This window comes from Cyprinus carpio, unplaced genomic scaffold (assembly GCF_018340385.1).
Source record: "Cyprinus carpio isolate SPL01 unplaced genomic scaffold, ASM1834038v1 S000006658, whole genome shotgun sequence".
Classification (NCBI taxonomy): domain Eukaryota; kingdom Metazoa; phylum Chordata; class Actinopteri; order Cypriniformes; family Cyprinidae; genus Cyprinus; species Cyprinus carpio.
In genome coordinates this window covers 1527128-1548386 of record NW_024879282.1, presented here as the reverse complement: position 1 = coordinate 1548386, position 21259 = coordinate 1527128, and the positions used below count along the sequence as shown (strand labels likewise).

The following is a 21259-nucleotide window of genomic DNA, read 5'->3' as shown; positions in this document are numbered from 1 at the left end:
TTAATGCATTAAGTTTTAAAATTTAACAAATGCAAGCTTGTCTCATTTTAAAACCACAATGCTGAGCATTTTGATGCAATTGCAGCTTTGGCTCACTAGGGGGATGAATTGAGGAGTCAATTCTATAATCATAAGTAGAAATCAGTGGAAAAAGACATACCAATCAAGAAAATCCTTAAAAAAAAATTAAGACCTTACTTTTCTTTTAATAAATGCACCTGTTAAAATGTTAGGAAAATACGTATATTTAATATATTCCTATGACCAGTAACACCTGACCAGTTTGCTAAACCTTTAAAAAAAACTGACTAACAGAATGTAACACTTCACTCATTGATGGGAGTCATGTTGATTGCATAATTACTCATTCAGCTGCTACTTAACATTAGTGTGAAATAATGTACAAAAAGAGTGGCAGAACATCTTGAAACAGCAAGAAATAAGGAATGAACAAACATCACATGATCAAAAAAACACAACTGACCTAAAATGTTAATTTCCTGTTTTGATACAGTGTCACAAAAACAAAATCTAGTGTTTTACAGTACGTCACAAAATGATACTTGCAGTTTTTTCACAAAGAGATAAAACAATAGAAAGAGTGACAAAATTTATATGAATATTCTTTATAAGGCCTCGCTCAAAAAAGAAGAATTTTGCATCTTTGACCTACATTTGCATATACAGTACATGAACATCCAATACAAATTCAGTCATATCAGTTTCCTGTTGCAGTAGGTTGAATATCATAAACTCATCTAAAGGAAGAATGTTTAACCGTGCGTTTGTGTAATGTGGGAGTGCGGTATCTTTCATCAGAATTCTATTATATAAACTATAAATCAGTCCAGACACATTCTTGATTAATGTTTTAGCTCTAGCATTTGGAGAAATGATGGTTTGAGGTAAAGGGGCAAACATAGGTTTATCAGTTAGCTTAGCTCCAAACATCCTGTGAGTAACGGCCCTTGGTCATCAGCTTCTTGAAATAGTCCACAGCTTGAGTGTGCGTCAGGCCGCCCACCTCCTCTGCAATCTCATAGAAGGCCGTGTGCACGTCCCGAGCCATGTTACGTGCATCTCTGCAAGGACACATATTCTCATTACATATGCAAGCAAAAATGCTGCTGGAAAGAGATGCTGTGGTTTTTAAAGATACAATATGATACTGGTGAATGGCAGTATTGACCACTTTATGCAAGCAAAATCATATAATTATAGGGAAGCACTATAATTATTTCAGGCTGTTTATTGTTCTACTGAAATCCTGCCAGTTAACTATTAGTGCGGATTCATAAGAATGTTATTCATCTGTGATAGAAGCAACTTCTGGTTCTTACCCACAAACGTAGATGTGGGCATTATTTGAATGAATGAGCTTCCACAACTGCTCCTTGTTTTTCTTCAGAAGATGTTGCACATAGATCTGTAAAAACAGCACAGTCCACAGAATTACTCTTAAAAATGGAACTCTTTAATATTGTGAAAACTATTAGTCTATTATGATAATGCTGGAGACCAGTCATATTGGTTTGTTTAAGATGAATAAGTGGGAAAAAATAATAGTAATATTATGCATCTTAATATAATAATAATTATAATTATAATAATATGCATTTTTAAATTTGGATTAAAAAAAAATATATATAGTTTTCCAATATGGTAAGATTTTTAATTAGATCCCAATTAATTAATTATTAATTTACAGCAAAAACTGTAATATTGTGAAATATGATTGTAATATGTTTTAAAAAGTAATTTACTCCTAATTTTCAGCAGCCATTATATAAAAGCATATATGGATTTTTGAAAAGTGTAATTCCTATTTTTTTTTATTTGTATTAGATTTGCTGTCTTCTGTCACAGTCCTCAAGTTAACTTTTTAAAACACTACTAATTTAATAACACTGTTAAACATAACATTAAGCACGTCTCAAAATGAATATCCATTATACAATATAAACAAATATAGGTTTTTTTGCATATATAATATGTAATTTTAATATCATTAATTTGCAGCCATAACATGAAAATAATTTAGTTACTGGCCAGAGTTTTAATTTCAGTGCATCCCTAAGTCACTCACCTTGCGCTCCTGGTCTCTGGAAAAGGCAATGTTAAGCTGTGTCAGCACACCCACCCTCTCAAACTCCTCCAGTTCCTGCTGGTACAGGAAGTCCTCATTCTTATGGCGACAACCAAAGTAAAGTATCGTCTCACCAACATCCTTCCCTGCAAAAATCTGAGTGAGATACCTTCGCTATATTATTACTCACAAGTTGTGTCAAAGCAAGTTTCGAGCTTCACCTTGTTCCTTCTGCCATGCTCTCTCCTGGATGAAGCCCATGAAGGGGGCGATGCCAGTGCCAGGCCCAATCATGATTACAGGATTACTGGGTTTGAACGGCAGGCGGAATTGGGATCTCCTAACATACATGGGAACGGTGTGCTTGTGGCCGTTCTCGGTCACTTCTTTGTTCTTAAGCCAATTAGTGGCCACACCCTTGTAGACTCTTCCTGTCTCGGTGGTGTACTCGATCACCACAGCACAGATGTGGATAGAGTTTGGATGGACCTGACATGAGGGCGAACAAAGTCTGTGTCAACCTCAAAAGTTTTTAATTCAAGGTATAATATCAAGAACTGCAGTGTTTTACCTTGCTGGAGGAGGCGATGGAATAGTATCGAGCCTGAAGTCGAGGGAGGAGCTCACACAGGTGGTCTATAGGAGGGTTCAGGGAAGGTAGATCCTCTAAAATAGCCAATATGTTCCTCTCAGAATCCAAAACCCAACTCTGATACAAAGCCTTAAAGGACCAATCAGGTGGTGAATAAAAATATTCAAGTTTTACTGTAGACTAGGATTACATCAGTGATTATGATGTGATCCTAACCTTTCCTTCAGGTGAAGCTGACGCCATCTTGCGCATGTTCTCTTGTTCTTGAGGATCAGAAGCGTACTGTGCCAGGTCATACAGCACGTTTTTGCGTGGTTTGTTGTTGATATCAAGGTAATGGCTCAGTGCTGTGCGGTATGTGGTTGGACAGGGGAACGGATGCTTTTTATTGCATTCCTCTGCAGAATTGAAACACCATTAGCAACCATAGCATGTTATAATATGAATAAAAACATATTCTGATATGTTTAATTACACAATATGAATTTCAGATATTAGAACATACCATCCAGATTTTTGAGTGAGATTGCAGTATCAAGATCTACTCCAAGTCTCTCTCCTATTCTACTGACCACCACTGCATCATTTATGGGGTAAACAGCAACATGGTCTCCAGCATCATATCTGCCAAGTTTGGTAATCAACTGATTAATATGTGGATATTAAAAAAAACTGGACACTGCATGAATATATACTTATTTTATTTATATATATATATATATATATATATATATATATATATATATATTTTTTTTTTTTTTTTTTTTTTTAAGTAACAATATAACTCAATTGTCATGAACTAAAAACTGAATTAAAACTATCAAGAACATGGACTATATTACACCCTAAAAACAAAAGAAGGAAAGAGAAATTATATTTAATATAAAGTAGAATAAATTTATTTGTATATAATAAAATTGTATTTATATTATGAAATACAATATAATTTTTAAATAAAAAAAATGAAACCAAGTTTAATTTTCTTTCTACATTTTTTTTTCCCTGTTGTTGTTAGGGTAAAATGTGACCTGAAAATGTTTTCATGAGATCCACCCAACAAGTTAAGTGTTACGCGTACCTGATTTTAGAATCCATGATATCTAACTCGATGTGCATCAAGTGCCGGTTTCCTCCTTTGTTCAGCTTACGGTTAACAAAGACAGGTGCAAGGAAAAGGATTCTTTGAATCAAACGGTCTACACAAAATCAAATGAATAACAATGCAATTAGATCAAACGCTTTAGTATAACATTTCAGTATATCATTTAAAACATCAGACTCTAGCTAATCCTAAAAGAAAAAGTAATTCACAACTAAATAACTGAAATTGAAGGTCATTTAACTTGCTTCTTAATGATAGAAGCCTCAAATTTATTCTCAGCTCAGGAGCGATCTTTTAAAATGCCGATCAGTGTCATATAATCACTTAGTTGAAAGGGATGAACTCACGGTTTCTGTGTCTGAAAGCTTTTGAGCCGCCCCATCTCTCCGGTGTAAACTTGATTCATATTGATGTCATTGTGAACTACCAGTTCAAACTGCCGAATGCTGAAAGAACACAAAAAGAATTTGGAGATCTCATCCAAGCCAGCATTTAAAGCCTTCAAAACAACCTATGATGTTTATAAAGATGTAAAAACCTCTTCAAAGCAGGACAGGAGAGGGTTTTAGTTATGGAAGAACATGATAAATGGATTTGGTTCCTCTAATATGGAGATGAGATACTGCATGTGTTGTGTGGCCACAAAATACCAATCAGATAAACATCACGTTTTGAATTAGACAATCTGACACAGCTCTGCTCTTTTAAATTTGAAAATTTGTTACCTACCAATACAAGAAATTGTAAAAAGTGTGATTAAATCACAAGACAAGCACATGGAGAATAAAAATAAAAATAAAAATAATACCTGCTGTCTTCTCCCGTTGCCTCCACTCCAAAGAAACTCTCACATACCGCAGGCCAAAACTGCTCCTTCCAAGAGATAAAATCCTCCTCCAAGCTACAAAATGATTTAAGATTAAATAATCAGGACAGGCAATGTTTCATCCATTTTTTCTGTTCCAATCTGAAGGTTTTATTTACTCACTTGCTGTCGTCATCCCCGAGGCCCAGGTCAAAGACCCTTTTTCCCCCAAGTTCAGCAAGCCTCTTGTCCGTGTACTTGCCTGTGGCATTGAAATGCTCATATGTTTTATTTCCTAAACCAAATACCTAAGAAAATGAGCACAAAAATTAATCATTCAGTTTCTGCAAGTAGTTAATAAGACACAGAATGGAGAAAATCAACACATACAATACCTTAAAGGCTTAATATCGACTAAAACATTCAAATTCTCTTGAACTTTTGAAATGTGTGTTTAATCTACTATAAGGTTTTACATTCAAATCTTCCTTTCCTCTTAAAAAAAATCATTCTGTGAAACTGAGATACAAAAAACTACACATTTTATTGAGGGAAAAAAATCTAGAAAATGCCTAGAAAAAGAACTTTTTATTCCAAAATGGTCCATTTACTTCAAAGCTTTGGCAAACTGAAATGGAAATTAAATTAAAATAATGACTTTTGGAGAACAAAAAACATTTATGATTAAAATTGACTTCAATGCATTGGACTAAAATGCAAATGAATTATGCATTTGTCTGCAAGATCTTTGCTCCTTTTATCCTCCTCTGCCTATCTAGTCATATAACACTGAGACGCCATAGCAGTGATGTTTCCAACCCACATGTTTTATCACGCTGTCCCACCACAGCCACATAAAAGAATCTGAGGACTCCAGACTGAAACCACAAGGCTTTCTTCCAGGATACAGGTCCAACTTAAGGAGTCTGGACACCTATGTCTCTAGAATCAAAGATACAGAAGATCTAGTGATAGGGTTCCTTCTGAGAGAGTCCCACTAAGAGAGAGGTTCCACCTGGATGGAGCTCTAGCTTTGTTTGGCTAGGCCAGATGTTTCCATTTGGTGAGAGAGAACTGATGAGGATTCCATGGGCCCCTTAACTATGGAACAGCCTCAGGCTCAGGCTTGTTAAGAACTTAACTGACTGCCCAGGAAATAGGTACCACTCCATAAAAAGGTCAAGAATTTTGTAGGTTGCCCCATGCAATCTCTTGAGCTCCATTTACTCACAACAGAAATTACTCACAAAAAGAAACAAATTTATCTTTCTGCACTAATCTGATGTTGGATTATTACTCACAGCAAAATTGACCCCCTCTAGATCATCATCAGTCCCTTGCATCCAATCATAGAACTCCTGAGCATTCTCGTGTGGGGTCTCCCTCTCCATAGGTTGCCATGCAGAACACAGCCATGGAATTAGGAATCTCTTTTAGTCTAGACAGCTCGGACTGCGAATGGGAGATTATAATGACAAAAATCAAAAGGATTGTAAAGTATTAAGTTCTGATCTTGATTAATAGATTTTTAATAGTGTGCATTCAACAGGAAGCAATAATGGTGAAAGTACCATGTCATATTCCTCCGGGTCCACAGCCATGCCTTTCATGCCATAGCGATGGGCATCTTTCGCCAGCCTGTTAGCAAATTCCTCAGCAGTCCCTGTTTGGGATCCATAGAACACCACAACGTTCGGTTCCTGAATGGGAAGGTATAGAAATCCCACAGTTTTTTCATTGTGTCAATGGGGTGAAATTTTCACCCATGCCTTTCATGCTAGCGAGGGCCATTCATGCCTCGCATAATACAGTTCCTTCTTGTCCGGTTTAAGGAGTCCACCGACTAAATTCCTCACCCAGCAGGAGAAATGAAGCTTTGTTTGGCTAGATGCCAATATTTACAGTTCCTTCAAACACAGTCAGGGAGAAGTGCAGAACTCACCACTGAAAACATTTGAAGGTAACATAATCTTTGATTGTCAGAAATTTACATTTATTTGTGTAGTGGTTTTCAAGAGTGTCATACTTTTCGCCTGGCTGTGAAGGATATAGATTTACCACACAATACTTGAACAGATTTTTTTCACTTTTGAGGTACACTGGAGAGTTTCCTTTCCTAGGTTGCACCTAAATTGGCAGCTGTAGCATTATTTACTCCACAAAAGATTAACCTATGGTCATTACTTGCCTCCCACCCATACATAAGAAAATGCATTTTATCCATAAAAACAGAAATTACTCTCAAAAAAAACAATCCGTCTTTCCCGGCGGGACCTAAAACCCTAGTCTGTGATGTTCTCCAAGACTTTGGCATGGCATTTGGACTGGCTGTGAGTCCTTCTGTGAGTAATGTGAAACAGGATGCGGAGAAGAACTGGAAGAGGTATCCTTTTTCTCTTCCCTTTTCCCTTCTTCCACAGACGGTTGCCAACCCCCTATGCAGACACAGGTCTGCTGACACTTTTTAAATTCTAAACTTATACATTATTTCAAGTTCTAATTCTTGATTAATTGCTGTTTAATAGCTTTTTTTATAAAAACAAGGAAGCTAATCAAAAAATGTATCAGGTGAGTGTTTGCATTTTAATTTTGTCATTTATTCCTTGATGTCCGCAGCTGCCTTTTTGCCATTAGCTCATGGGCATCAGTCGCCCATGCTCTGTTAGCAAATGGAAACATTCTCAGATTGCAGTCCTTTTTGGGATCCATCAGAACACCACAACATCTTTTCGGTTCTAGAATGGGAAGGTATAGAAAACGTCACACATAACACCTGTTTTTTTTCATTGTTCAATGGGGTGCTTTTCAGACAATTATTTCAGCTTTTTAATTTTGAATATTTCACAAGACCCCACATAAGAAATGCATTTGATTAAGACAACTAAAAAAAGAAAGACTAGTGGAGTTGTTCAAGACTTTGGCAGGATGGCTTTGACTGGCTGGGATCCTTTGTGTGAGTAATGTGAAACAGGAAGCGGAGAGAACTGGAAGAGGTTATCCTTTCCTGCTCGCTAAAACAGGTCTTCCCTGACACAATAATTCTCAACTTATACATTATTTCCTTTACTATTGCTGTTATTGCTTTTGTTAGAAAACCTAATCAATAAATGGTCATTTATTCCTGTGATGTAAAGCTTTTTCACCAGCTCAAGTTTCAGTGTCACATGATCCTTCTGAAATCATTCTAAACATGCTGATCTCTTATTATTATTATCAAGTTGTTTTTGGTGCTTTATATTTTAGTGGAAATTGTGATAATTTATTGCATGACACTTTGATGAATAAAAAGTTCGAAAGAACAGCCTTTATTTGAAATAGATAAAGATAATTATGTCTTTACTGTCACTTTTTATTCATTTAAATGCATCCTTGCTTAATAAAAAGTATTAATTTCTTTAAAAAAAATTTTTTGAACTAAAAGTCATCAGGCCTTTCATTGTTTTCTAGGGTGAATAGGTCACAAGATTAACACAAAAACACTACAACTGACTAGCGAGGATTATGAGGAGCATTCAGGAACAATAACATCCCGTGACTCCATCTGAACAAACAGTGCTCATTTTCAACCTCAATCAATGCTTCTGTTTACACAGCTCACTTTAATGTTTAATATCACCAGCTAAGTCACTGACGCGTCTGTTCAGAATTGTGAAAACCGAACAGGAAATTAACTTTTACCAACTTGACATGTATGAAAATTCATGGACAAAGATGTAGCTGTTGGCATTCACAATGACACATAACCACTGTGTATATGAACTGTGTCTCAGCTGCTGCAGACCATAATCCTGAGACAGAATGTAACGTACGCACGTTCTCTCAGTCCCATTATGTCAACACTTTGCAATGTTGGAGCCCATGACCAACTGAACCACAAAGTGCTTTAGGAACGAGCCATGGTGCAGAAACGATGCTTTGTTCGAACAAGGCCAAAGGTCTATGGGGAGAAAAATTATAAACAGGCCGTCCAATAAAAAAAAAACCTTTATTATTTGGATTTACACTGGAGGTTGAGGAGAGGTCCCCCATATGATTGTAAAGTGCTTTGGGTCTACAGCAATACACAATACAGTGCTATATAAATGCCTCATTCAATCATTCATTCATTCACTTTTGTGAATGCAACACATATATACTGTGCTTGTGTTTCACAAGACTCTTCTTTAATGGCTCTGATCAACATTTCAGTTGTGCAGAAAAATTTGTGTGGGTGTAATATTTCTCTCTTGAGGACAAATGAAGGGGGAAGGGGAGTTAAAATGAGGCACTTACACTGCAGGGAATGTCTTGAAATCCAGAACAGGCTCTGTTTTTTTTCGGAACAAGAACCAGTAGATAAGCAGTCCTGCGATTAGAGAGAAGATGAAGATGTCCAGAGAGCCAAGGAGAGGCTCCGGAGTCTGACCCTCATCGGAGAGCAGCTGAGATTCACCGTCCTCCATTTTCACATAATTCAGTGAGCAGATATGTCTGAAAAAACAGATTGTTTTCATCACTTAGTATTAGTCTACAATTGTTTAAGTAACTCTGAAACACACACACAGACAATTTATATTTACATACAATTTATGAACCGTATTTAAAATGTAAAAAAAACATATTATTATGATAAATGCTATAGATAGACAGTATCGATAGATAGTATAGATTAAAACCCTTTTTTTTTCTTTTTTTTTTACATTTTAACTTGCAGTTTTGTGGCCATGGAGTTGACGTCGAAAAACAATAGAATTGGTGACTTTTTGTCCTGTTTGTGCCCTCTTTTGAAGACTCAATGTAATTACATAATGATGACAAGTTTCTTTTGAAGGACTTTCGTCAATTTCTAAATAATGTAATTTTTCACCACCTCGGTTTCTTACATAGACAATATCGCCAGAGCTATGACGTGTTATAAAACAGCCCTTATCTCTTAAAAAGCAGAAGGACTGTTGTACTGACGTGTTTTTGGACATGTAACATGGCTTTGTTTAAATACTTTGACGTACATGATACATGAATATGTTAATATCGCGTAGCAAAGTTACATTGTGTACCATCTCATACTACTACCACCACTGTACTATGTTACCATCGCCATAGTATTTTTGTAAGGGCAAACATACTATTTACTTTTTGTTTATGACTTCACAAAGGGACTGACAATACACTAACAGGAAAGGATACTATTATAATTCAAGTTTCACAACAGTACACACACTAAAAGCACACCCACCTCCGGTTAGCTGGAGCAAAGCTCACAGCACGATCTTACGTCACATTGAAACGCCGGGTTGCCAGTCACAAGTTCAAAAATCCCTCCCGTGTGGTAAGACCCACTTAGAGCAGGCATAATTTACCTTTGATCACATGCTACTTTTTACTTTGTTGTAATGTTTAGAAAGCGTTAACCTGCTCTTCGAATATATATATATATATATATATATATATATATATATATATATATATATATATATATATATATATATATATATATATCTATATATATATATATATATATATATATATATATATTATTCTGACGGATTTGTCCACTGCAGCAACTTTTCCCCACTTAGAACTGACCTGTCTGTGAGAGTTATTTGGCAGTGCTATGACAGTTTAATTCAAATAAAAATAATAAGAGAATAAAAAAAAAAATGTTATTCTCAATTAGGTGAATTCTTTACTGGACATTTTGGTTTAAAAATGCAAGTGGATCTTTACAATATTAAAAACCTTGTACCGAACGTTCTGCTGAAAGCACTTGAGGGATGTTTCCATTTCCCATTTCTGTTTGACAGGGCTTCCTCAATCAAGTCTTGAAAATATTGAAAAAGTCATTCAGTTTTTCCTAGCATCTGGCTGACTGCACTTGCCTCTACTCACATGAAGGTGTCATGGTCCTATGATGATAAAGTCATGTGTTGACATTGTGGAACAATGCCACTGATAGCAAATGATTTCCATAAATGTCTTCTAGCTTCTGTTTGAGTTCTCTTGAACAATCATTAACTTGCCCATTCTAATCAACTTTAAATATAGGCCAGAGGTGTTTTACAAATGTGGAAAAAGAAAACATCAACATACTGTTATCATATTCTGATGTCATGACTTTCTTTGGCATATGGTGTGCAAAACATCATGACACTTAGTCCTTTAATAAAATAAAAGAAAAAATTAAATATTTTAGGTTTAGGGAAAAGACATTTTATCCTTTATACTTGGTGACACATTTACAAAAATCGTAACTTAGCTAGGTTTAACCACAAACCGAAAAAACATTTCTCGAAAACATTTAAGCAACAAAATATTAACACGCTGACATTTAAAAATATATTCATATAAAACATAAATTGCTTAAATAAAGAGTTCAGCAGTGCCTTTGTGCCAGTCATTTATAAAGCTTTGGCTCTGTCCTGATCCATGTATTTGTGGTAAACAACACCAAGAGTGGTGAAGAAATTCCCCATGAACAACACAAGGAAAGTAGAGGCGCACATGAGAACCTAAGAAGAAGAAAAAAATGTAAATACAAATTATTTCAACATAACCACAAAAAAAAAATTATAAAAAAATAAAATTAAGTATATAAATTAAAGCTTTTGGATTAAAGCAATATACACACCTTATAGTAAATATAATGTATGGATACTTGGCAATAAAGCTCTTTCTGATTCTGATAAATAAGGTTAAGTTAGCACTAGGGCTGGTATGATAAATCGAAGCAGCAGAATCGATTCGTGGGATCGATTCTGAGATTTTTTAGAATGCATCGCGATTCCTCTGGAATCGATTTTGAGCTCAAGTTTTTAAAGGGGTCATATGATGCAAATTTCAAATTTTCCTTTCTCTTTGGAGTGTTACAAGCTCTTGGTGAATAAAGAAGGTCTGTGAAGTTGCAAAGACTAAAGTCTCAGATCCAAAGAGATATTCTTTATAAAAGTTAAGACTCATCCACGCCCCCCTGAAACGGCTCGTTCTAACATGCCCCCACATATCTACGTCAGTATGTGGGAAGATTTGCATAACGCCGCCCAGATGTTCACACAAAGAAAGAAGATGTACCTTTTATTCTCGTTGTAGTATTGTTGTTGCCGCCGCCATGTCGTATAGACGCTGTGTCACTGTTAAAGCGAAACTACTTTGTTTGGCCTTCCAAAAGAGGACGATATCTGCTTCGTCATGCCTGGGGCTGATCCGTGCTGGTCGCTGAGGAAATACATCAACTTTGCACTGTGGATCGCCGGTCCAAAGCTTTCACCGTGGACGAAGCAGAGTCCAGCCCGGGGTCGTCACATGTGGTTGCCGCAAGCCCAACAGACACTCCCACTCTAGGCCGTGGCTTCGCTCACTAAAGGCCACAGTGTGTGATGCTGACTCTCAAGCCTGCTCACTCTAGACCTCCGGCCTCTGCTCACTCAAGACGCTCTTCCGTTGAGAAAGCGAAACTACTTTGTTTTGCCTTCCAAAAGAGGACATGACTAGAAATCATGTTTATATCATGTTTATAATGGGTTTTATGTTTATGTCTCGTCGCTCCGGCCGGACAAGGCATCACAATATGTTAAGGGACGTAACATTTCCATCACACGCTTGAGGTATTCGGCCAATCACAACGCACTGGATAGCTGGCCAATCACAGCACACCTCGCCACGATGAGAGATGAGACTTGTGAAAATCGACGTGTTTTCAGAAGGCAGGGGCATAAAGGAGAAACAATAATGTACAGTATGTGGAAAATAATGTGTTATTTTAACCTTAAACCACATAAACGCATTTTATTACACCAAATACACAAAATAATGTTCTTTTTAGCAGCATCATATGAACTCTTTAACAGCAGATGGCGCTCTAATCTAGTTTTTATCCACACACTCAAATGCTTATGAAGAAGAGTGCTAAAGAGTGCTAGTGCATTTGGTCGAGTCATGTAACTTTCATTTGACCTCAGCTCAGAATGATTTTATGACGTGGGATTAATGTAAATACAGCCCACTGTGAACACCCTTGTAATTCGCTTCAACCTTTTCAAATTTTCCAAATGATTATTTTAGGTTCAAGTTTGTGTACAAGCTTAGAATCGATTCCAGAGGAATCGCGATGCTTTTGGAAAATCTCAGAATCGATGCTGAATCATTTCTCGATTCGCAATGCATCAATTTATTTTCCCAGCCTTAGTTAGCACATGATGTAAACAAACTATTTTGAAAAAAAAACTGACCTGCCACTCTTTCCATTCTGGATGCTGGGCCATTTGGAAGAGTGTAATTCCATTATGAAGCTGGAAAAACTGTATATACATAAAAAGATGGTTAGAACCACAGCATAATAACAATAGAATTAAATCAGAACTTGTCAACATTTCACGTCAGTAATAAAAAAACTCTTCTTTTGTCTGGTACTGTCATTCAGGTACAGGTAAATATAATGGTTACATCATCTCTGCAGATGTACGTGCAATGTAAGTAAGGGATTCATTATATTAAGATTTGCTGATGTTGCACCGTATTTCATTTTAGGCATTTTTAAGTCCAAATTTATACTTTTGTGTGTGTTTATGTGCACTTTAATATATTTTAATTTCACGAATTCTCTTATCATAAACAACAAAGCGCAGATGTACGTGCAATGTAAGTAAGGGATTCATTTCGCAGCGTAGACAGTTTCAGTGATTATAACAAACTTTTGTTTTTTTGAGAGTGCGATAGATCAAAGTTAGTGATAATGTCATTTATGTACATAATTTACATGCCGTTTGATTGACTGTGGGAAAGAAACTTTCTAAAATTATCAATTTCTAATGTTTTAATTAAATTGTAATCACATTAAATGCTAATTCAGTTTCATTAAACATATTTTATTAGCCTACATGACACCCATGTCTGGTTCTTGCCTAAATAGACAGGTTTATGATGTTTGTAGTTAATAGAATTGGCTGCTTTTAGCCTTACCCTGGAGTTGGTTCATCCTCCGCCTATATCTCTAACTATGTTACACCTTTAAACTGACATATTGCCCTCTGTGCCACCAGAAGAAGTCTTTACCACGATGATTACATAACCATAAGACAGAACGTGAGCTGTTTTTCCCATGCAAGATGATTGAATTTATTGCAAAATAACCCTAGATTAACAAACACTGTATTAAACTTACATGGCCCAAGAAAAGGAAAGGCAGGAGAAAGGTCAGACCCCTCCACATCCAGGACTGAAACCCCTCTGATCATAAAGCACATGTGAAAACATGTGTTAGCAGATAAATCTGCAATAGAATAAGAAAATAAAGACGAGAAAAGAACACACAACCCACCAACTGTGAGGTCCATGTTGTGTCTTTCTCCAAGAGCTCTAAGTCTATATAAGCAGCCACTCTGGTAATAGTACTGGAGAAACTGAACAAAATCTGAATGGAGAACAAAACAAGAAAAATAAATAATTAAATAAGACAATGAATAAATCATTAATACACTGAAAGTGTTGCTAATACTGTAAGGAAACCGTTCTCACTTATATACATGGAGTAGGACAGGAACTGATCTCTGAACATCTGGTAGAGTTCACCATCAGGCCTGTGAGACAAATGAACAGTTGACGTACATCTGATATTCATACATTATCTCTCACTCTTTTTCCCGCTTATTCTGTTCTACTGATCCTCAAAAATGACTATAAAGTGTGCTATCCTACTTGAACACATTTCATTTTAAGCATTAAATCAGAATAAATGAATCTGATTAAACTAATACATATTAAAATACTCTTTATTAAAGTGCCAAAGTTTCAAAGATTTAATGCCGTAATATCTCACTGTGTTAAAGAGTTAAGTTGTTCTTACCAGGTCAGCATTACTCCAGAGAGAAATGTTGAAACATAGTGTTGAAACACCCACCAGCCCTTGATCCTGACACAAGGCAAGTATTCAAACTTTACAGTAGAGCCTGTATTACTGCATTAATACATGGCAAGAACTGAGTATTACGGTTTTCACAGTGATGCCATATAAGAATCACTTTGAGTTCCCCAAAAATCCTTCCAGTTAACAATTCTTATAAAAGAACATTTTAATAGTCTAAAGAACTTTTTCTACTCTAAAGAACCTTTTGTGCGAGGACTGTGGAAAGGTTCCATGAATCTTTATGACTCTTCATGGAACCATAGATGCCAATAAAAAATCTTTCTTTCTTTATTTATTTAGTCAACCTTTATCCTTAATTAGAAGGCAATGTTACATTTATTACAGTTAAAAGAACCTTTATTTTTAAGAGTATAATGATATGATTATTCTTACTTGGAGCCGTTATTAATGAGGATGCTCTCTCTTATCGTCAATGTACAATAATACCACACCAACAGGAAGTTGAAAAGTGCATCGACAACCCTATCAGAACACAAGGGGGCAAATACAAATGCATACACTCATTTGATTATTTCACATGTATTAGTTAAACATGTAGAATTACATATAATCAATGATTAAAAAACGGCTGTTGCTACATGATATTAAAAAATTACACTTTCAAGATACACTCTCAAGAGCACTAATAGGCTAACCCTCAATTTTTCATATTTAGTTGGAATAAACATGTACCTGTTGCTGAACAGAAACCGACAGGTGAATGAGAACAACAAGAGCAGCACAGTCAAGTATAGTTTGAACTTCTCATACTCATCTTTATAGGCAAACCTGTACAATAGAGAAACAGGAAAGAGTCAGACAAATCACCTGACTCATGACTCATTAACATGACTGCATTTCATGACACCACATTGTTTAAAGATGATGATCACAAGTTTAGGCTATTGTGGTGTTAGAATGTTTCAGAACGTTTGATTCAAACAGGACTGTTCAGAGAACTTACTTGGACTGCTTGTTAAGGAGTGTTACGTTAACATTTCCAAGCACAAGACTGAGGTATAACCTGGAACAAGAACAGAGTTAGCATCAGCGTATTTCATGTAATCATCGGGTGCTTGCAGAATCATTGTATGTGTTTGAACAAGCTAAATTACAAATCCACACACCACTATCAATTATTATTGAAATATATACCACACCTTTAGACTACAATATTTTAAGAAATACAGAGCTGTATGACAGTGCTTTGAATTGTAAATGCTTTTAATGTGTATTTTAAATATCTCTCATATTTGCATTACTCATTTTTCTTTGGCAGGAAGGCCTCCATCTCAAAAAAGATGTTTGATCTCTCCTTTATAGAATCTTGGATCTCATCTACTTTATTTACATCTTCTGAATTCGCTACCGCTCTGCATCTACAAAAAAAAAAAAAAAAGAATGAATGAATACAAGATATAGATCAATAACATTTATTTTTAACCAAAGCATATATAACTCATAACTAACTCCTGCAGGGATTCGTTGAGATCCTTTAACTTTTTCCTTTGCCGTGCAATAGAAGAAGAACAGCTGTCCTGCAGTTTCGAAACCTCCTCCAGCTTTTGTTTGTAAAGTCGATGTGTCTCCTGTGTAACAAATATTGACATTAGAAATTTGCAGTTGGCCAAAGACGTGAATATAACAATATCATGAGAAATTTTTATATTGTTGGTGTATTTAAAGTAAAAAAAAAGGCGGTTTAGGATTAAATTGCTAAGCAGCTAGTGATTAAAGCTGAAACCAACCAGCTATTCATAGCGATACTTCGAAATATTTGTAAATAAAACAATTATGATGTATATAAAAACATTTAAAGATAGAAGAGTAGGGTCTCATAGTTCAGAGATGCCCTGCTGTCTGATTAGCACTAGAGAAAGAAAGACTCCACACCTGAACTTGTTGATAGTCTTTTTCCAGATCGTCCCATTCTTGTAAACATTCTTTCAAGCCAGTCGGGTTAAATAACATTTCCAGAGAGTGTATGTAGTGATCCCAGATAAGAGTGAAGAGAATAACGGCTCTGTTCCACCGTTGTCGGACCGCCTCGCTATCTTTTTTGACCCACATCGGTCATCTGAACACAGTTTCACAACAAGCGTAGCCAATCAGAGAAGGACCCCGCGTCATAATGAGACGCCCCTGCCTGCAATCTGACCAATGAGCGCTTTCAAAACAAGACCGCTACGTTCCCACAGACGCCCATAGAGAGGCAGAGAGAATATACCAACTTTGAATAACCAGTGTTCAGGGTCAATGTCAAAATTGTAGACAGAACCTCTTATTAGGTCATAGGAATAATGTATTGGCAGGAAATTTTAAAAAGGTTTATTAAAATTACAACATTCTTATCATACACAGTATATGTGTTAAAGCAACATATACAGTAAAGTGGAATAAAATGCTGAATAGTCTTACTATTGGTCTTATGACATTAACTGCTCTTTTTAGTGGCATATATTAACTCTATATATTAACAATTTTGGGTAACACTTTACAATAAGGTTCATTAGTTAACTACTTTAATTAATATGAACTAAGCATGAATAATACTTCTACACCATTTATTAATCTTAGTTAATGTTAATGTTAACACTTTCTAATGCATTATTAAAATCAAAAGTTGTGCTTGTTAACATTAGTTAATGCATTGCGAATTAACATTAACTAACAATAATTTTTTTTAACATTAACAATGGTTAATAAACACTGTAATGTATTGTTCATTGTTTGTTCATGCTAGTGAATACATTAACTAACACTAACTAATGGAACCTTATTGTGAAGGGTTACCCTATTCTGTACATTCTAGTATTGTCTATAGTGTGTTTACGGGAAGTAGTTTATTTATTGTTTTTTTAAATAGAATTTTAATTAATATATTAATATTAAATAATCTATGATTCTGTAGAAAGTCACTGAATATGAAAGTGCACACAATGTTTCTGTTAAATTTTGTTATTGTCAGTAGTTGGGTTCAGATATATCTGTCACTCTCTTCCCAAGAGTCTGAAGTTCCCAGTCAGAAAGTTGCTGTACAAATCCTCGATTTGGCCTCATGTTGGCTTTGCATTTCTGAATATGATTCCATGCCTCCTAAAATATTCAGAAATGACAGGTGACAAATATTATAAAAAGCAATAACATCAATGCGAACTGCAAATGCAAAAGTAAAAACATTACCTTTAGTGTGTATTTGAGGTGGTGCATAAGATATGCCATTGTTACAGCACTGCATCGGCTTACTCCAAGAGCAGAGAATAACAAAACAAAAAAAAAAATATAGATATGAAAACCAAAAATTTAAAAAACCCACAAAAACAAAACAAAACAACATATTTTCTCTTTTCTCTTATATATTGTTCAACTGTTCACACACTACAAAAAAATAACCCAATACACTTACTAATAAAAACACACATTCTCTCAAATGAAGCGATCAAATCTGCCTCTGAAGAATCTGCAATTCGGATGTGCAAGACAGTGCAGTTTGCCTTTTTAAACCTAGTTTGCAAAGTTCAGTTCATAGATTAATTTGGGTTTTCAGGCCATGATAAGGATGGATATTTTAAAACATTTATAAATACTATGATTTCATACAATATATAAATATATGAGAGATGATGGGTTGGCTCACACTAGACTGCATTCATCAGAGACATTGACAAGTGCATTCATCTTCAGATCTTTAAGGATTTGAAGGTTTGTGGCCTGCCTGTAATCACCCATGTAAAGTTTGCCTGGCAAGATTTCCACAGGATAGGGATTCAAGCTCTCCAATTCCTATGAATATATGTATTCATGATCATTAAATATATTTATAAACAGCACAAAAAATGCTTAATTTATGATCTATTATGAATAATACCCTAATACTGTAAAGAATCTTTTGCGTTCTTAGGAAAGGGTAGAGTGCAGAAAACTTCTCATAGCCTCCACTAAGAATCTGAACTGGAAATTGGCTTGCTTTTTCTATGCTGTCTGCACAATCTATAGCTGGACCTATAAGAAAAACATACAGTTAAGAGGTTTTTTCAGAGGTGTTTTCAGAGTTCAGAATATTAGAAAAGGTAGTGTCTTACCTGAATCTGACAGAGAATGTGTGCTACTGTCATAAACAATGATATACCTCATACTTTCAACATCAACATCCAAGGGCATAATAAACTTCCCATCAGAATCCTTTGAAAAGCCAATGAAAAGTGGTGTTTTTATATTAAACAATGTTGCAAAACAGGATATAAAAATCATAAACTTTAGGGGAGGAAAAAATAAAACATGAAATTGAAACATACCCATTTTGCATTTCTGGCAGTAATGATGTGACTGAAGTTATATGATTCTGCTGCACGGGCATCTGAAAAACAGGATTATGGTTACTATTATTATACTTTTAAACACTTTCATTTGCTGGTATTTAAATTAGTACAGAAAATGTACAGCCAGTATTTCAGTTATAAGGAATAACTTCTTAATTCTTACCAATCAGACAAAGATAGTTGCTCTCTGCAAGCCTTGGTAGATGAGTGTATTGATTTAGGATGTTGTACAGTTTTGATGCCTCACAGAGAACCTTTCCAGCCATTAGTTACTGCTTGAGCACAGAAAATCTGGCTGTCTGTAATGTTCCTTAAGAAAAAATGAGTTTGACTAAAAATTACAAGTTGGCGCGTCTTGACTTGATACTTATTTTACTTGGCGTTTTGAAATATTACTGCTCCGAAAAGTTTCTTAAACCAAACTAGACTGATTTATTGTTATTGCTTACGCTCAAATAACACACTCTACGGCTCGCTGATGATTGTTTATGCTCCTGCTATGGATAGACATATAATTAGCTAGACGCCTCATTGGCCGCGTTCCGCAAAACCTTTCCGTCTTTCTTAACCAATCAAAAGTTAGCAACCGCCCCACCGTGCTTCAACTGCGCTCCTATGGGAGGATAACACAACAAGGAACTATTTTCAAAATCAGGTTTACAGCTGTCAGCAGCTGCGGATATAGTATTTTTCTATTCTGTATTATTCAACCTTGATATTACCTATTCTTTCTTGCTATTATTCATCGGTTGCTATCAACTTATTTATGTGGTATTATACATCTATTTGTGCTATATAAATTATTTATCACTATGTTATTGTAATGTTGTACTCGCTTTGTAGATTATTCCATGACTCAAGGTGCCAAAATATATTTTATATATTACAATATCAGGTTTAATATTTTTCACTGTGACGATGTATAGGTCATAATATTTTACCCGGTAACTAAGTTTCACGGGATCCATAAATGCCTATCAGTTGCATTCGGTATGTTGTTGGGGACTTTATCAAAAATAAAAAGAAACTACCATGTGTATACTTTTTGATTTGATTCGTGGTTATATCAATTTTCTAATGAGGTAAATTATAAGTGTGGAAAGACGTATTATTGCTCGATTTTTTCCCCCAATAGTTAAAAGTGAAGAGCGTGTCTACCACAGACTGTATAAAACAGATTCGACTGAGCACAAGGAAAAGCGAAATTGTTGGGGTTTTGAACAAAGGAAAGCAGTGCAACAAATTATTTCATTTAATACCTTCAGATTCCAGGTACATGTCACCGTGATCTACATAACATTAGAATTGTAAACCGAAAAAATCAACAAGTGAGAAGTGTGAGAGTCAACAGTTTCTTACGAAAATAATAATTTCCACACCAAACTAATACAACTGGAGGCAACGTGATTTTTAACTGCATGTAGATCACAAACCTCTGGAAATCGGTTTAAATGGAACGTTATCGTGATTTTATCGAAAAAAAAACAGCTCCACAGTTTACTTCCATATTATTTAAGGCCGTCATGCCTCACACACATGGCGGGACGTCCGGGGATGCGGGATCGCCAGCAACGGCTCAACGCGGCAATGAGGCGGTCTAGGGGGTATTTATTGTCTATGTGTTGAACGCGTTCACGCAAACCCTTTCCGTCTTCCTAACCCAAAATCCAAAGTGTAGCACCCGCCCCACCCGTGCTTCAAAGGCGTCTCTATTGGAGGATAAACAACAAGAGAATATTTTCAAAATTCAGGTTTACAGCTGTCAACAGTGCGGATATGCGGATAGGGTATGTTGTTACTATTAGCTACTTAAATCGGTAAATCAGTTAATCCATTAAACGATTGGTTGTAAGGTAGTGGTCCCAGGGCCTCGGCGGTGCCTTCTGCGGCGCGGGGAAGAGAAAGGCAGACAGTCGACGCTGGGCATAAAGAGCAGAAAGCCACCTCGGACTCCTGCCATACCAACGGTCCCTGTCGTGAGCTACTGGCAAACTTTTTTATATCCAACAAAAACAATGCCTTTAAATACAGTGCTTTTCATAAACACTTAACAAGTATAGTTTAGGATTGTTTGTACTACATGTCAAATTTTTTGCAGTTGGGGTGGCATTTATTGGTAAAGATCATTATATAATGCTTATATAAAGATCTAATCTATATATAGAGATATATTAGTGTATATATATGTGTGGTGTGGTGTGTGGTGTGGTGTGTATTACTATATTATATATAAGATATATTATATTCTAACCACACAATTAGTATTCTATATATATATATATATATCTATATAGTATATATCTATATCAATATGATATATAGAACTTCATACTATTATCTGTACATATAATCCACAATACAAAGTACAACTTTTTTTGATCTTTATTTTTAACGACTAAAGGGGATTCTTGACCCAAAATGACAATTCTTGCATCATTTCCGCACCCTCATTTTGCTCCAAATCTGTATTACTTTCTT

At 35.6% G+C, this 21259-nt stretch overlaps 2 protein-coding genes and 1 pseudogene across 2 annotated transcripts; all 3 read right to left on the bottom strand.

Annotated features, from left to right (window-relative positions):
• Positions 1 to 203: 203 nt before the first annotated feature.
• On the bottom strand, positions 204 to 9754 carry LOC109051839 (annotated as a pseudogene).
• An 897-nt stretch (positions 9755 to 10651) lies between these two features.
• On the bottom strand, positions 10652 to 17090 carry LOC109051838 (ion channel TACAN-like). Its single transcript, XM_042755280.1, has 12 exons — positions 16356 to 17090; positions 15933 to 16051; positions 15725 to 15841; positions 15427 to 15486; positions 15156 to 15251; positions 14856 to 14945; positions 14403 to 14468; positions 14075 to 14136; positions 13878 to 13970; positions 13722 to 13786; positions 12790 to 12858; positions 10652 to 11073 (listed from the first exon to the last, which is right to left on the bottom strand). The coding sequence occupies exons 1-12, from the start codon at positions 16530 to 16532 to the stop codon at positions 10963 to 10965; spliced, it is 1125 nt and encodes a 374-aa protein (XP_042611214.1). The 5' UTR covers positions 16533 to 17090; the 3' UTR covers positions 10652 to 10962.
• A 314-nt stretch (positions 17091 to 17404) lies between these two features.
• LOC109051859 (serine/threonine/tyrosine interacting-like 1) lies at positions 17405 to 19275 on the bottom strand. Its single transcript, XM_042755281.1, has 8 exons — positions 18945 to 19275; positions 18758 to 18819; positions 18545 to 18644; positions 18331 to 18464; positions 18100 to 18245; positions 17844 to 17966; positions 17646 to 17733; positions 17405 to 17558 (listed from the first exon to the last, which is right to left on the bottom strand). Exons 1-8 carry the CDS (start codon positions 19045 to 19047, stop codon positions 17427 to 17429), a joined length of 888 nt encoding a protein of 295 aa, XP_042611215.1. The 5' UTR covers positions 19048 to 19275; the 3' UTR covers positions 17405 to 17426.
• Between the last annotated feature and the right edge of the window lie 1984 nt (positions 19276 to 21259).

Bases quoted from the DNA above. Each gene is read 5' to 3' on its own strand.
- LOC109051838 (XM_042755280.1), bottom strand. From the start codon at position 16,532: ATGTGGGTCAAAAAAGATAGCGAGGCGGTCCGACAACGGTGGAACAGA. The intron at 14,946-15,155 runs GTACATGTTTAT...GTGTTCTGATAG, and splicing joins CGGTTTCTGTTCAGCAACAG to GGTTGTCGATGCACTTTTCA. The intron at 13,787-13,877 runs GTGGGTTGTGTG...CTTTATGATCAG, and splicing joins CAACATGGACCTCACAGTTG to AGGGGTTTCAGTCCTGGATG.
- LOC109051859 (XM_042755281.1), bottom strand. From the start codon at position 19,047: ATGGCTGGAAAGGTTCTCTGTGAGGCATCAAAACTGTACAACATCCTA. The intron at 18,820-18,944 runs GTAAGAATTAAG...CCTGTTTTTCAG, and splicing joins CAACTATCTTTGTCTGATTG to ATGCCCGTGCAGCAGAATCA. The intron at 18,645-18,757 runs GTATGTTTCAAT...GGCTTTTCAAAG, and splicing joins CTGCCAGAAATGCAAAATGG to GATTCTGATGGGAAGTTTAT.